This window comes from Chionomys nivalis, chromosome 5 (genome assembly GCF_950005125.1).
Source record: "Chionomys nivalis chromosome 5, mChiNiv1.1, whole genome shotgun sequence".
Classification (NCBI taxonomy): domain Eukaryota; kingdom Metazoa; phylum Chordata; class Mammalia; order Rodentia; family Cricetidae; genus Chionomys; species Chionomys nivalis.
The window spans coordinates 6,057,557-6,075,044 of record NC_080090.1 but is presented as its reverse complement, the minus strand read 5'-3'; the positions used below and the strand labels follow the sequence as shown (position 1 = coordinate 6,075,044).

At 44.3% G+C, this 17,488-nt stretch overlaps 1 protein-coding gene across 1 annotated transcript in view; it reads left to right on the top strand.

Annotated features, from left to right (window-relative positions):
- Positions 1-5,080, top strand: part of Rrp15 (ribosomal RNA processing 15 homolog) — a 31,237-nt gene extending 26,157 nt beyond the window's left edge. The window contains exon 5 of the mRNA XM_057770116.1: positions 4,635-5,080. Coding sequence (XP_057626099.1) covers positions 4,635-4,766 — 132 coding nt within the window. The 3' untranslated portion in view covers positions 4,767-5,080. The remainder of the gene's footprint in view (positions 1-4,634) is intronic.
- Positions 5,081-17,488: the final 12,408 nt, after the last annotated feature.

Sequence of the window (17,488 nt, the reverse complement as noted above, 5' to 3'; positions counted from 1 at the left end):
TCAGGAGGAACAGCTCTGAAAGGGGAATTGGATTTTCTTTGAGAACTCTGTACATTTGACTTGGACTTTAACTCACTCTCCCAACTCTAGTTCCTTATCATATCTGTCTAGTTTCTTGGGCTTATCCATTACTTGAGTGTGGAAATTGCACACATTTGTTTGCTTGTTTGAGATGGACTTTCCCTTTACAGCTCAGGTTGGCTTTGAATTTGTGATCTCGCTGTTTTAGCTTTCCAGCGGTTAGAAACATGGCATGTGTCACCATGCCATCACAGTTGGCCATTTGAGGTCTAAACTACAGCACTGTATCCCACCTTCTGTCCCCAAAGGTCCAAAGTTAAAGCTTTGAGCTGCACCCTGTAGAGCTCTCAGAAGGTGGTGGAGCCTCTAAGAGGTTGAGCTTATTTGAGGAGAACTGGGATGCTGGTGGTGTGACCTTCATGAGCTGTTGAGACCCTCATACCCTTTTCTTTTTCTTCATCCTGTACTCCCATCCTGCTCTTTGGCCTCACTGTGGAGATCTACCTTACCATCTAATGGAAGCTACTGACCGTGGATGCAGGCTCAAACCACGAGCTTAGTTAACCTTCCCTTCCTTGGCATTGTTTGTCCACAGCAATACAAAGCTCGTGTAGCTCCTGCTAAGATTAAATCAGCTGGACATGTGTAATGTGACTGACTCTAGAGTCCGTTATTTTTACCTTGGTGTCAGCCATGATGAGCTGAAGCCATCGTTGAGTAAATCCTTCCCTTTAAGGTGTTTGTTGGTTTCTAACAGCAGCAAAACCCCATCTTACTACAGTTAAAGAATTGATCATTTCTTCAAGGAAGTACAGAAGTCGCTTGATTTTTGTTCTTGTCTTAAAAATAATAAATTGTTGCTACTTCTTTATTACAAAGAAACCAAGCTCTTTGTTGTGTCTTTACATTTTTTTAATCACATGGATTTATTTACTAGTTGTATATACATGCCCTGCACATGTGTAGAGGTCAGAGGACAACTTGTAGGGTCAGTAGTACTCCTACCATGTGGAGCCTGGGATTGAACTCAGGTCATCAGGCTTGGCAGCCATCATCTTATTTCCCTTTGCCTGCTAAGCCATCTTGCCAGCCTCTGATAGCTTCACACCTGGAATTCATCTCAGCCTTTCTCCTGTGGCTATTTTGTTTGTTTATTTGAGATAAGAGTCTCACTACGCAGTCGATCCTGACCTCATTCAAACTCCCAGGGATTATAGAAGGGCAAGTTCTAGCGTGTGCCTGGTCCTGTTCTTGTGTTAACTTGTGATCATCCGGTTTATCTTTTCATTGTGGATACTCTAAGTAGTGTGCTCAGTGTTAAGATTGTTTATGAAATGTTCATAAGAGTAATGTAATTTGCTCAGATTGGAATTTGTATAGAGGTTATTGTAAACAGGGGCTGGGGCTGTAGCTTAGCTGGCAGAGTACTTGACCAGTATACACAAAGGTCTTGATTTTAGTCCCAGAATGTCAGAAGCCGTGTGTGGTGGCACATGCTTGTAATCGCTGCAGTCAGGGGTAGAAGCAGGAAGATCCTATGTTCAGGGTCATCCCTGCCTTACATAGTCAAGTTTGAGCCCAGCCATATACACGAGCCATGTGGATCCCCGTGCAACACACCCACTTCAAGAACTTAAACCTAGTCAGGCATTTCCTGCATATTTTAGCATTGATTCTGCTGTGCGGCTGCTGTGGTCACGGGTGGTAGAACAGAGCGTCTTAGAGACTGCACCATTCTAGTGCGTTCCTGTGGATTGTGCAGAGGTGGGGACTTGGGAGCGTCTTTCCTGTGCTCCAGGGCTGACTTATCCATCAACTCCTGGACTTGACTAAACTGCTTTGCGTCCTGGAGCCTCAGTTTCCTTGGAGCATAAGATGAGAGTGGTGATTGCTACCTGGCGAGGGAGTTGGAAGTGTGCTATGAAGCATCTAGCCACACGTGCCGACTTGACAGCACGGGGAATAAAGTTAAAGTGAGGTGGAATCATGGTTAAAAGATCCCATCGTCCTTGGCAGGACGAACCTAGAGGAGACCTGGGAGCTGGAGAAGTGGTGCAGGTGTTTTCACTTTGTTTAGCTTTTAAGGTTTCTTTGTGTGTGTATGTAGTTTTGGAAGTCACGTCCCCCCACCCAAACTCATTTATTTTAATATAAAGCTGGGTTTGGGTGTCCTTTGCCCACTCTGCAGCTTCTAAGCCAGGAGCCTCCATACTTCCCTGTGTTCCTACTGGAATATCCTCTCTGGAAGCCCTCATTCTCCTTTGGGATCTCTCAGGTAGTTCTCTGGTTACCTTTCTGCTATTTAAATAATTTGCTGTGCCATCTGGAGTTGCTCCCATGTTGGGTCCTGCATCTTCTGGTTCTTGCCTCTTGACTCCATTCCCTCTTACTAGTGAAGACTCCTCCAGGCTTTGTCCAGTGCTGACAGAAAGGCTGGTGGCTGAGTGATAGAATCTTTGTCATGCTTCTGTCCCTTGAAGTTACTGCTGCAGGCATCCCTTAGACCTGATGTCAAGTTGTTCTAGAACTTTCCTTCACTTGGAGCCTGGAGACTTTCTTCTTCCTTGGCTGCACTGATGACATCCTATTTTAGTTTCTGTTCTCTGGAGTTCCTTCTGACAAGGAATGCAGGGAAGTACCTTTGTGCCCGGTTCCCTCCTTACACTTGAGGAATGATGTGTGTGAGCATTGGACTCTAAAGCATGGATTGTAGCCTCCGTTCTGATCTTCTCTTTGCACTGTTGTTCTGTAGCCTCCTCTACTGGTTTCTGCCTTTCTTTTTCTTCTGTTTGCCTCCTTTTGTATATGATTTCTGAGTTTTCTTCTCACGCTTCCCCATATCATGTGTTTTAGCTTCAAGCCAGCCTTGGTTACCCTTCATATCTCTCTAATGGGCACTTTAAAACCGAGTGAATCTGAATTTAAGTTTTTGTTGCCTGTTCCTGTAGCTTGCTATATTTTATTCTTTAAACATGAATTTTAGTTATTCAAATTACAGACTATGAAGTCTGTTTAAAATAACACAATTTTGAAACCCCCAAGACTATCTAGGTTACCAGTCTATTGTTATTGACTCTCAAAGGGTAACACACCAGGAACTCGAAATCACCAAGAACTTTGTTTTTTTGCTGCGTTTTATAATTCTAAGTTGTTGATAAATTTAAAATATTGAATTGAAACTAGAGAGTGGTGGCTTGTGCTTGTAATCCTAGCACTAAGGCAGGAGAATTGCTATGAGTTGGAGGACAGTTATACTCGGGCTACAGTGTAACTTGGGTTGTAGTATGAGACCCTAGTTTAAATCCCTTTTTTCTCTTTAATTGAAAGCATTGAGAAATTAACTTGGCTGTGACTATTGGTCCCAGGTGCCTCTCAGGAGCAGCTATTCTTAAGGAGACCAGCAGGGGGAATGTGGGCTAGAGAAAGCCTGGGGTAAGAGGGCCTGGCTGCACACCAGGAGAGGTCTGCCTCCTGTCTGCAGCATGGCAAACCTTGCCCCGTGGTGTCCTCAAACAGCACAGGGTTTCTGGTTCTCTGCACTGGGATCACTGCAGCTGGGTGTCTGATACTTGTCAGTCCGATACCTGTCCAATACGAAGTAAGTTCCCGTCTGCCGAGTCTGAATGATGCCTTGCCTCTTGGTCCAAGTCTGAACGATGCCTTGCCTCTTGGTTCAAGCCGTGTTTTAGTTTTCATCACACAGCTCTAGAAGTGATGCAGTAGGATATTTTCCCCTTGATATGCAATGGGGAAGCTTCAGCAGAGTTAGGTAATTAGCTTGTGAAACCTTGCGAACATTCGGGGGTCTTTTTTCTTTTAAAATGCTTACCACATACATAGATATGGTTCCAAATGTGATAGATTTGCACAGCCTGGCTGCCTTCATGAGAATAGGACTCCTGCCACAGTGGTGCTGGACAAGGGTGGTTTATCAGAGAAATGTGTTGCATTACTTACTTAGTGCCACAAGATGGTGCTGTTTTACCGTGAAAGGAAGGCTTGTGTCCTTAGCTCCAAGGAGTCAATCCTGTGTCAGGATGAAGTGAACCGGCTACTTAGTTTGTTGCCTGCTTCAGTTATTTATAATCTTGTCTTGGCGTGTTATTTAGTCTCTGATTCCATGCTTGTGTCAGGTAGTGAGACCGTGACCAGAATGAGGGGTATTGGGTATTTTGTTCACATTTTACAAAATCTGGACGTGGCACCACCTTGAACACCCTGCAGCCCTCTTCTCTGTTTGGTGCAGTTGGGGTTAAACACATTTGTTAGACTTCTGTTAAAATAATTGCCAAGGATTTTCTAATAAATTATCTCTGGAGGTTAATTAATGTTGTCCAAGTGGTTAAGAATTGTTCCCAAGTCTATATTTTACTGCATTTCTCCCAACTCCACATTATTTTGCTTTCATATTTCATTGGTGAAATAAAATTTTTTCACTTTGCTCTGTGTTTGTATATACATGAGCATATTACATAAAATCAGTTTTATGTTACCTTGGTTTACTCTCATTTAAAACTACACATTGAAAAGTTTGTTTTGAAGTATATAAGTTTCAATTTTTTCCTTATGTTTAAATGGATATGTGAAAATCTTGGTTCTGTACATTTTCTCAGACTGAAGCGAAATCAGAAGAGGGCCCAGGGTGGAAGATTCTGCGAGATGATTTCATGATGGGAGCCAGTATGAAGGACTGGGACAAAGAGAGCGATGAACCTGCTGGCGGCAGGGCAGGGACCCTTGACTGAGCAGACTGGGAGCCTACAACTCTACTCCAAAGACGCGGCCTCTGACTGTTGGGAGCCAGGAGGCCGTTATGAAGTACCCAGATTCCTGAGAACCCCTGCTTCAGTGCCTCCTGAGGTGCAAACTGTATTAAAATTGTGTTGGTACTACTTACGTAACTTTGAGGATTTTCCAAAATATTTGTACAAAGCCATCTTCTGCTTTTCTTAGCAGTGATGTGCGCTTCTCCAGGACCCTCCATGTGAGCACACACTGATCACGCACCAGGGTTTCCAAGTGCAGTCCTACCTGTAATTAAAGTGAGGTTGATGTCAGAGTCTTTGTGTCTGTGCTCAGCTGTGGGAGGTGATGTCCTGTATCTGTTGTGGGGAGTGATTGGTGGCATTTGTGTTAGAAAATATATGTAGTCAGATCTCCCAGAGCTGGACTTAGGCTGGGAACTTGTGGGAGAGCAGCCGGTGCTCTGACCCATCTGGAGTCATCTCTCTAGCCTCAGAGGTCTGTTTGTTTTGTAACTAGATTAATAAAGTAATTAAGTAAGTAAGTCTTTAGGGTAGGTTGTTTAAAATAACAGTGATTGAACCTACAACCTCATTCATCCTAATCAAATACCTACACACACACACACACACACACGTACATACATACATATGTACATACATACATGGGAGGTTTGTATGTGCATACATGAGGAGTACGTGTTTATGTGCCCATGTGTAGGCCAGGGGTGAATACGAATGTTTGACTCAGTTGCTCGTCACCTTATTTTAGGCAGGGCCTCGCATTAGACCTGGAAATTGCAGATCTGGCTAGACTCACCGGCTGGAATTGTGGTTGAACATTGACATGCCTTCCTTTTAGACAGTTGTGGGCATTGAATTCAGGTGCTCATAACTGCATGGTAAACACTATCGATGAACTGTCTTCCCAGTGCAAGAAGTCATTTTCTTTATCTAGGAAGAGCTATGGAGTCCAGTAGCCAACAGTGTGGTGACATCTTACTCCCTTTCTGGACAGTTGCGATGATTGTTCTGTTTAAAGCATGGTTTCTCCTTTGTTATTGTTTGAAAGTCAGAAGCCATTTTCAGAGTGAGAATCATTTGGAGTTATTGTGATAGGTTAGCGTTTTAGCATGGAATTGGAGTACTGACTCATTTTCAGAATACATAGTCTTCCTTACTCAAGAACTATTTAACAGATTTTCAAAACTCCTTGAATAGGGCTAGAAAGATGGCTCAGAGGTTAAGAGCACTGACTGCTCTTCCAGAGGTCCTGAGTTCATTTCCCAGCAACCACATGGTGGTTCACAGCCATCTATAGTGAGATCAGGTGCCCTCTTCTGGTGTGCAGGCATACATGGAGGCAGAATGTTGTATACAAAATAAATAAATCTTTATTATTATTTTATTTTTTTAAAAACAACCTCCTTGAATAGAATAGCTCTGAGCTATCTTTGGTCCCCAGGCGAGCCAAGAATGAGTTATTGAAAAGCAAGCAGATGAATAGGGCTAGAGATGGCTCAGTAGTTAAGAACACTGGATGTTCTTCCAGAGGACTCGACTCAGCACCCGCATGGCAGCTCACACCATCACACAGTCACACATGTAGGCAAAACACCAATTTACATAAAAATCAGTTATTAAAAATCTTTAGAAAATAGATTCGTGAAGAAGGGGATGTTTAAATTTTAGGGATGCTGTAGGGCTTTTTGATAAATGTGTTCTGTACAAGTGAATATCTAGTGGCCATCAACTAATCGTGCTGTCTGTGGGGGTCTTTAGGCTACATTAATATAAAGCAGTTTATGGATGTCCAGCAAAGGCAGGTGTAGTCACTGTGTCGCTCAAGATGGAAGTGTAGATGGAAACAGCAAACATGCAGAAAGTATGTTCTGCCGCAGAGACTGAGAAATTGTAAGGTTTGAGAAAATGCCTCAAGTAGAATCTTGAAAGAATGTGAACATTTCTATAAAAAAGATAGGCGAGTAGGAAAGCGTGTAAGTAAGCTAGCCATTGCAGGCTTTGGGCAGCTGTTTTCCCTTGTGTAATTTTTAGTTGTTTGCATTATGTAAAAGAGTCATGAGTGAGATAGGAAGGACCATTTCATAACTGGAGTACCATGAAATGTGCTTGGTGTATCAGTGTGCCGTGCCCCATGAATTCCACTTCTAAACAAGGGCTTACATATGCTCCCTCACAGAGAGAGACAGAGACATAATTCTTTTTATTTTTGAATAAACTTTAAGAAATAGCATTGCTGCGTTGCCTAGGCTGGCCTTAGCCTCCGGTGCTCAGGGAGTCCTCTTGCCTCGGCTTTCTTGGTAACCAGGACTCAGGGTGCATCCACCTGCACCAGACAACATTGGTGTTTCTTTTCTTTTCTTTTTTTTTTGGTTTTTCGAGACAGGGTTTCTCTGTAGCTACGGAGCCTGTCCTGGAACTAGCTCTTGTAGACCAGGCTGGCCTTGAACTCCCAGAGATGCGCCTGCCTCTGCCTCCTGAGTGCTAAAGGCGTGCGCCACCACCGCCCGGCTAACATTGGTGTTTCTTAGGAAACATATTGACAGGTAACCAGTGATGTGTATGTGTGTGTGTTAATGAATTTTTACTTATTTTTGACTGGGTATTTTGCCTGCATGTATGTTTGTGCATCATGTGTATGCCTGACGTCCTCAGAGGCTGAAAGTCTTGAATCCCATCACTTACGTACCAGCGTATGGGTACTGGTGACCAAACCCAGGTCCTCTGCAAGAGCAACAAGTGCCCTTAACGGCTGGGCCATCGCTCCAGCCACCGGGTTTTAACTTAGAAGTTTTAGCTACTGACATTTATTGTCTTGTATAGCTAATATAATTTGAAAGTGGGCTCACACATCTTGATAGCATTGATTGGACAGCTTGTTTTAGGTGCTATGCTGTAAGTTTATGTATTTTGTTTCCAGCATAATAAGGAGTTTTTTAAAACTGTAATGTTGAAGTTGAATCTCCGTTTTCACATTAAGTTAAATTCCACAGTAAATGCTCAAGGGCTCGCATGGGGGACCTGAGTTTGATTTCTTAGAATGCATGTAAAAAGCCAGTGTCATGGCAAACCTTTGTGATTCCTGTTGTAGAAGGAGACAGGAGGGAACCTAGCCGAGCCAGTGGTCCCAGGACCAAGCTGGAGACCCTGTCTGGAGACAGGGTGAGTGGCTCCTGAGGACAGTGCTTGAAGTCAGCCGGTCCTCACACACTCCCAACCACAAGAAGTGCTATGGTGGCATCTAGGTTGTCCAGTACTGAGGGCCTTCGAATCAGAGGCCTGTACAAAGCTGTGCAGATCATCTCTTGGTGCTGTGTGTTAGCTCTGTTTTCCTTGCGTCACTTTTCCACCTGACAGGATGCACCCCGTCCATTCCCCACGTCATCCACAGAGATGATCCTCCTTGTCACTTCTGGGGTGTCAGGATGCAGAGGAATCTAAGCCCTACTTATAAGACAAGGACTATTTGAGCATACAAAAAAAAATAATTTTGGAAATATGAGTGAACTACTCCATGCCTGCACCCCTCATTCCTCCCATGAGTGAATTACTCCATGCCTGCACTCCCCATTCCTCCATGACAAACTACTCCATGCCTGCACCCCCCTCACTCCTTCATGATGAATCTCTCCATGCCTACACCCGCCCTCCATTCCTTCCTGAAGCAAGCAGGAGTCCTGAAGCCAGCAGGGCAGGTGCCTCTCACTGATGGCTACAGCAGAGCTGGACTGGGAGGCCTTTCTGAAGCCCTGTTAAACATACCCTGCTGGGGTCCTGAGCACAGATTAAGGAAGGGGAGGCTCCATCGGTCAGCAGTAGTGTGCTTAGAATGGTGGTGTGTTGGGACACAAGACAGTGCCAATGGAGTCACAGTTCCACAGATGAAAAATATTCACTAGCTGTTCTTAAATAATCCTTAATCCTGTGAGCCAGTACGTGTGTTCTATCTTAGAGGGTCTCAGAATTTTCCATCTAGTTTACTGAGCATAATTGGGATTTACCATTGGTGGCTTTTTATGTAGGTAGGGGTGAACCTCTAGTGTGGTGTTTCCTGAGGTACCCTCTCTTCCTTTCTAATCCGAGCAGAGTGAGCATAGCACCTTCTGGTGACAGACACAGTGTATGTCTGCCCTCTGCACTGTGGTAGCCACGGACACAGATAGGTGGCTGGTGACCATTTTAACTGTGGGTAGAAATAACAGAAGAAATACATTTTTAATTTTGCATTAATATTTTTAGCATGTAGCTACTCAGCATGTCTTGACTCTGAAGATAATGAAGTTACACTATATATATATATATATATATATATATATATATATATATATATTATCTGGTTCAAACTGCAGTGAATTTTGACATTATATTCAGTGTTCGTTTGAGTAAAAAATTACCCAAATGCCACTGGTCCCAGCTGGTGGTGCTGATTGGGGAGACTTAGGAGGTGCGGCCTTGCTGAGGGAAGGATGGGACTCGGGCTTCATTCTGCTTAGTGCTTGCAACTCAAGTAAATGTTCAGCTTTCTGTTCCCCTCGCTCAGCCATCATGGAATCCTATCCCTCTGGAGCAACAGGCCCAGACAGATTCATTCTGTACGTTTCCTTGGCAATGTTACATTACAGCAGCAGAAAAGCCAGGCACGTGCAAGCGAGTCCGTGTTCATCATCTCCCAACTTTCCTGAATGGAACTTAGCCCGTATATATAAGTACTGCTTTAATAGTAATTGAGCTGTCCAGTAAAGCTTTAGAAAAAGATGTACTTTAAGTCTTATCTCCATGTACGCATGAGTACGTTCTGGTGCACCCCGAGGAACTTCCCAGCGCTGACATTGGGCGCCATTTAAGTGATGAGCTTCCCTGTTGCAGAGGTCTATCTGGGTCTGCGTCCCTCATTAGCAGATTCCTTAGAAAATGCCTTTAGCTATCTGAGGGTTCCTTCCTGCCCCAGTGCACACTGGACCTGCTGCCAGAGCAAACGTTTAAGACTTGAGGGGAAATAGAAAACAACACAGTGGGTGTTATTAGCCCAGCCGGTTTAAATGATGAGGTGTTAACCACATTTTGTATAAATAACAGTTTCTCTAACCCTGGAATCATTATACTGCATTTTTAGTGCAATCAGTTCATAAACATCAAAGTGGGAACACCAAATTTGTATGGGGTCAAGACTAACTGGGCTCGTCGTAGACAGCTGAGAGCTGTGTCCCTGTGTGTGCGTGGGTGGCCTTGCAGCTGTTGGTCAGGCTACTAGACAGTTGCCTCTTTGCCTTTGTAGAACCAGACTGGTCTTAGGCAGAAAGCATACCCCGCCATGAAAAGGACATAAACAGTGAGTTGACATCAGCAGTGAAAACAGCAGGTCGACAGCCAGACGCAGCAGTTATCCCAAATACTGGGTAGCGGAGGCATAACCTCTGCACAATAATATTTGTCTTTGTACAATAGCGCTGGGTTCTCTGAGTGTGTAACCAAGGCGTAGGTCCAAGAGGGTCGGTGTGTTGTTATCCTTCACAAGGGCAGCCATGCGAGGAGCAGCTGGGCAGCACAGGGTACCTTGACCCTTGAGTGCCTGACTTCACAGCAGTGACATATCTGCAGAGGATATTTTCAGAAATGCCAGCATGGTCACTCGCTGCTCAGCGGTCCACTGATTCACCTTGGAAGCCCCTTTCAGGTCAAGATCTCACAGGAAATGCTGTGTTCTGGGATTGTTTTTCATAGATCAAAAACCACATGCAAATGTGGTGGTTTGAGGATGTTAACATTACCTGAAGATTCTCTATTTCTCCCATCAGAATGATCACTGAAGACATGGAAACATACCAACGATGTCACAGCAACTGTCATGGATAGAATAGGAGAAATTTAAATGTCAGATATATTAGAGATAGATAAATATAGTGAGAGCTTTTGTAAAACTGATTTTTCAGAGTCCAAGAGATAAGCCTTACATTGAGAAATACCAATAATAGATGAAATACCAAAAAACTTCGTCTCTTCCTTAGTGAGAAAAAGGAAGGAGAGTTCGTTTCAGCAGGTTGGCCAGTTACCCCAGGAGATCATGGAAGCCTGACTCCTTCCTTTCTCTTCCTGCTTCCCTGTGCCTCCTGATGAGTAAAAGCTGATTTTTAAGTGGGCACCTGTGTTCTTGGTTTATTGTTGTCCTCTTCAACGTGATTGTGCCCTCTGAAATTTCAGTTACCCGTAGACACCATGTTTCAAAAATACTAACAGGAAAATTTCAGGAATAACGTATGTGCTTTATGCTGTATGCTGTTCTAAGCAGCTTGAGAGAATGGTCACTGCCCTGCCTGAAAATGAGTTAGCTTTTTGTCCACCGTATCTACTTGGTGTATACTAACCAGGCCAGGAGCAGCCATGTTGGTCATTGTATTGCAGTGCTTGTATTTAAATAACCCAACAATGGCAAACACAGCAAGTACTGGCGGTTGGTGCCGAAGGCCAGCTGTGGAAAGGCTTCCTTTAAATGAAAAGGTGAAATTGTTGACTTAGGAAAATAGCAGAGGTTGCAAGAAGATGGGCAGTACGGTGGGCTACTTTTAGAGTGCACATTTATTTTATTGCAGTGTATTTTAGTAATTATTTTTAATTAGATGCTGAACCTAATTATACCCAGTAACCATAGGTAAGTATACAGAAGAAGAAAGATAGTATAAACAGGGCCTGCTACTTTCCAGTTCCAAGACAGCCCTCCAGGCGTCTTTAAATGTCGCCTGTTGGGAAAGGATGCCTACTGGGCTAGCCGCTACCAATGTCTTGTAAATTAGGTTCTAGAGAACAGAGTGTGTTGTAAGTCAGTGGTCTTGTGTGACACGAGCATGCAGGACAGTGTGAGGGAGACACACTCAGACAAGAGATGCCGTTCCCCCTAACAGTGGCAGCCCTGAGTTCTGTCGCCCCCAGTGTGCGTTTTGGTCATTGAGGTCAGTTTATTGCACAGTGTGTTGCTGGAGAGGCCATTATGTTTCTTGCATGAGCATGTCTGATAATTAAAAGTTTATATTTTGATTATCCGGGTGCAGTCTGGCACCTTAGTACTGAGATGTACTAAGTACTTAGTACTGAGATGCCTTGGACTGTTGGCTTTTGCCTAACACAGTGTCTGGCAGTTTTTGTAATGTGTTATAAAGAAGATTTTAGCTTAGGATGTTAGCATCTAGCCCATCACAGCTGACTCGAGCGTAATTGAGGATGTCCCGCCGTTGACCAAGGATTTTTTGTTGTTTATTTTGAAGCAGGGTTTCTTGTAGCCCAGGCTAGTCTCAACAGGAGGATGACCTTGAAATTTTGACCCTCCTGCCTCTGTCTCTTGAGTGCTACAATGACCCATGTGCACCAGCACAACCTTCTTACCCTCCTCCAGGCGTCAAACCTAGGGCTTCCAAATGCTAAGCAAGTGGTAGTCCAACTGAGCCGCATCCCCAGCCCCTGACTCAGGGGCTTTTTCTAAAATGCCACACTTTAAAAACTGAAATTTGTATTTTATGTGCAGTAATACAAAAATATCCTCGAATTGAAAGGATTAAGAGTGCTGTTTTTAAATATGATTTCATATCAAGCGATGTAGTTAGCTATGAGGAAAATATTAAGTAGATTGAGAACTTAATATTGGAACTTGTAAAATACCACTACTGTCCCCCAGGTGGCAGAGTTTCTGCTGTCATGGAGTCCTCTGATGGAATTTCTTTCCCCCACAATTTGAGGAGTTGCTTTCTACGTGAGTGTAACTGGCATTGATTAAATTGTTACAGCTGGCCAGACTGACCCTAGAACAGTGTGTTCACTAATGAGCCTACTCAACATGAAAGCCTAGGACAGAGATTTCTCCAAGGAGCAAATAAAGCTGGTCATCTGTAAGGTCCTTTCCGAGTCACTGAGGCTTGGGTCACCATGACATACTGTTTGATTTCTTCCTTTAGTTGATGGATAGCTTGTCAGTTTTTAGGAATGGTAAAGATGCCTTTGTTTTTAAAAGACATACAGACCATAAATTGTAGAAATATTGATCACAAAACACGTTTTCATGTTCAACTCTTTCAGGTACATAATGTTAACTTTCCAGAAGTCCCCGGTTTGTGGGAACAACGGCTTTTAGTAAACAGGAAAGATCGACCTGAAAAGTTAGTATTATGTGAATTGAGCATGTGGAGGGCAGAGAGTAACTTACAGGAGCTGCTTCTTTCCTTGCACTCTGTACTTCCTGTCTTCTGTACTGGCCCTCACTGGGAAGGCACAGCCCTTGTTTCTCACTTCTAGGATTATCATTGTTCATTTTCCAAAGTGTTTTTATGGTTACACTGAGTTCATAAGATGCCTGCTAACCTCCATCTTCCTTATGTTATTAGTGGTGGAGGATGTGAGTGTGTTAAGGTCAGGGGACAATGTGGACAACATCGTAGAATCTGTCCTTTCCACCTTTGCATGAGTTTTGGGGACTAAACTCAGGTCACCAGCTTCTAGAGCCAGCACCTTTGTCCACGGAAGCATTTTGCTGGCCTCCTCATCTGTATTAATTATCCATTTTTTTTTCTCACATAGGAGATCAGTTGCCTACAGCCCCACACTTCTTGGAGACTTTGCCTTAGCGATGCTGTAGTTTGATATGAATTGCTAAAATTGTAGAGCAAATATTTTCTAAATGGAACAGTAAAATGATGTTGAGAATCCACTGTTTATGCAAAGACAAGGCCTGGGGACATGGAGTGTAACCGGAAAAGGTGAAAGCCGGAGCCATTCCTACAGATGGGTGTTTGAGAGTGGCTTCCTGCTCACGGGCATCTGGAACAGCCTTGTGACACCCTGCCTCCTTGCACCGATGCATTTACAGATTGCATCCTCCTCCCAGAATGCTTGAATTTGTATGATAAATGTGTGATTAATTTCATTAATTAGAACTTCATTGTCTGCGAGTTCTTGAACTTTCTTTTCTGAGTTGAAGCAATCACTGAGCTGTGGTCAGGACTCTGAGAGCCATCTATCTAGCTGTGCTTCCACAAATACTTATTAACATATGCTTTTACTTCTTAAAACACCTATTTACCAGTTTTTCCACCAGTCATAAAAGCCACAAAGAGGTTTTCTTTTTATGCAATTACTGCTGTCCTGTGCCTTCTGCTTTATTTTCATGTTTTTAAATTGCAGAGTGAGGCAGTAGAATGGCAAAGTTGCTTGAAATATTGTCTGGTGATTTTGCTAGTAGAATTGTACATATTTGGAATTTCACAGTCTGAAGCTCCCTGAGGTGAAGAATGACAAATTCATCTGCAACTTACACATCTTGAAAATGCTTCCATGTGGGCTCTGTGGAGATGGCTCAGTCAGTAAAGTTCTTGCCTTGCAAGCAAGAGGACCTAAGTTTGATCCCCTTAAGCCCACATTAAAAAAAAAAAAATAGTCCTTCATGGTAGATGTGTTTATAATCTGAGCTCTGCAGATGTGAAGGCAGGAGGATCCCTGGGGCTTACTGGCCAGTCAGCAGTCAGCCTAACCTACTGTACAGTGAGTTCAAGGCCAGTCACCTACCCAGTCTCCAGAAAGGGTGGGTGGAGCCTAAGGGATGACACCAGAGGCTATCCTCTGACTTCCACACACAAGTCCCCAGTATGCACATGTATATGTGTGTGCACGCACACACAAACACAATCAAGAACACTTCCATTTGTGTTCTACCAGATGAACTTATGATGACCTTAACCCTATTCTCTGCCATGTGCCTTCTCTTCTTTCATTTTTAATTTCTGTCTGGCCCCAATACTTGGCTTATCTTCCACAGTGCCCTGGAAGCAGGAGTGGGAATTCTGCTGCAGGCCCTGCATCTCGGGATTAGCATTGTGTGCTTACACCACTTGCTAAATGCTATCACAGTGGATGGATTTCACCAGAGTCAAGAAACTAGAGGCATAGTTAAGCGTTAGAGAAGTCTGGAGAGGGAGACAGCCCCAGCTACCCGGTACCTGCACCCTTGATGAGCTATCTCCAGGCTGGTCGATGCCAGTGGCCTGGGTCATGAGCATTGGCAGCACAGACTGACAATCTTTAAGGCTGTCTGGGCTCTTCCCGTCTCTGTTTTTACCTCTTTAACCTAGCCATTTCTCCTTCCACCACAGGTCTCTTTAAGGCCTCTTCGTGTTTCCTGCCATTGGCTCATCACTTCTTACTGAGATCAACCTACAGGTGCTAGATAAAATAGCAATAGATTATTGGTATCCTTCCCCCACCCCCACCCTGTGTGTGTGTGTGCAGGCCAGAGGTTGGTGTCAGATGTCTTCTATGATGCCCCCCCAACTCTCCATTTTATTTTTTAACCTAGGTTCGTTCACTGCACCTGAAGCTTACTGGTACAGTCAGCTGGCCAGCAAGCCCCAGGGAGCCTCCTGTCTTGTCTCCCCATGATGATGCTACACACGCACCCTACAGTATGCAGCTTTTATGTCGGTACTGGGAATCCAGCTGAAGTCCTGAAGTTTGTAAGGACTTTACTGACTGAGCCTCTTGACTACTTTTATTATTTTTTGTTTCTACAGAGAACTCGTTAGGCCACAGTTAAACTTGTTTATTAAGAGGTACATGGATCCTGAGAGGGAGGGGACTAATGCAGATCAAGCATTGTTTTTAAATTGTGGAATCAAAGATTAACTCATAGAGCGGTAAAATGGCTGCAGGGGTAAAGGCATGGTGACCTGAGTTCCATTCCCAGAATCCAAATGGTAGAAGGAAAATAACACAGTAGGAGAGCTATGTTTTAACCTTCACAGGTGTGCCATGCATGCAGACACATAAAGAACTGTAGAGATAAAAGTTACAGGTAACAATGGAAAAGGATTATCCTTACACTTGTTGTCACAATTTGATAATTTTTAAAAAATGTTTTGCAACTTCATATACCCCCCCACACACACTGCCTGTTTTTGTTTTCTAATGCTAGAAGGCGTTGGGGAAGCTTTCAGAATAATTTTTTCCTCTTGTTTTGGTGAGAAGAGCCCCCAGGTTGGACTGTTGCTATGAAACGAGAGACGGACTCCAGGACAGGCACGAGCAGCTTTGTTTTGTAGGCACTCCACATCACTGACGTGAATAACAGACCCATTAGTGAGTAGTCAGGGCTCCGGCTTGAAACAGCTGCTTCCTCACCCCTCAACCTCTCTGCCTAGAAGCCAAACCTTTAATGTCGAATGCCTAACTGAACTCTGATTTCAAGTTTGTATTCCATCAAAAGTGTGATTTTAGCTGTTCAGTCCACAATTACAGAGGGGCAAATGCCATAAAACAAGGTGTGTGTGTGTGTGTGTCCATGTAGCAGATTCATACGACTCCTTCCCTGACCCATTCTTTGCTTCTTCCTGATGAAGAATGGAGACCGTAGATGTGCCTGACAATGACCCCTGACTGCCCTGGACACAGGCTAAGACAAGGCAGCTAAAGTCTAACGAGCAGACACCAGGCTCCATCTTTGTTGTTGACATTCTCTAAGCCCCATATAACGACTCCCCCTATAGTCATGTGCATGTGTCCCATTCCCACAGGCCTAAAATGAGCAGAGCCTCTGAGTAATTCAGGTTCACAAGCCACAGTGACAGGAACGTGTGGTCCGTCTGAGCACCGAGGAGTCGCAATGCTATACACAGTGTGCTCTTACCAGACAGCCCATGGAGCCCTGAGTACACACCAGCCTTAATAGATGTGGCTTTGTTTTCTGTGTGTGGGGATACAGAGGCCTTAGAGCTGCTAAGACGGTATTCATTTGTGGTGACCAGCACAGCTCTTGAGAACTGTTCTGCCGTGAGGCAGAAAGGGTTCCTTTTCTGCTGCTGACTTGTATCACTATGCTTGGCCTGCCCAGAAGATGTCTGTCACCTCCTGGGCTTTGGGGAAATGTAAGGAGCCTCTTAGGAAGAGGTCCTGTCTCAGGCCTACGGGAGATAGAGCTGTAAGTGCTCAGCCAGCTGCCATGGACGAGAGTGGGTATTGATGGTAGGGTTCATGTCTCTGTGAATAGGCACATACGTTAACAGGCACTTGCTGCTGTTCTGCCCGTGCCCTTATCCGCATCCACTCATCTGAAGATGCACCTACACCTGCTCCGCTGCCAGTGTCAGCATGTGGTGAGATGCTCTCTGGCTTCAGGGGAGGCCCTACCTAGGTGCTCAGCAGATTATCTTGGCAGCACCCCCAACAAACCACTGCATTCCAAAGTGCCATTGGCCCTAGGTAGCTCTAGCTCCCACACCCAAACCACTGCATTCCAAAATAACATTGGCCCTCGGTACCTCTGTAGCCCTAGCTCGCACTCCTGTCTTCTCTGTGCAGCCGGGTTAAGAAGGGACTCACAGGATGACTCCCACTGATGAAACCATCAGCCACACAGAAGCCCTTGATCCGGTTAGCTTCAGTTTACAGGGTCATAGATGGCTGTCAAACCCTGACAAACTGTTTGCATCTGAAGCTGACCTTGAAGAAAGAAGCCTGCCAATGATGGTGTTTTTTATATAGTTTTCAGGATCATTTAGGTACATATTGGAACAATCCATTCATTCCAGGGTTTTACAGGGTCAGTGGAGTAGAGGAATTTTGTGTTCAAGGTGGGTGGGCAGGTGATAAGAGGAACTTTTCCCCAGGATTCTTAGAACATAGATGGTGACGGTGGGAATCTTGGTTCTGTAAGAGGGCAGTAGACTATTCTGCAT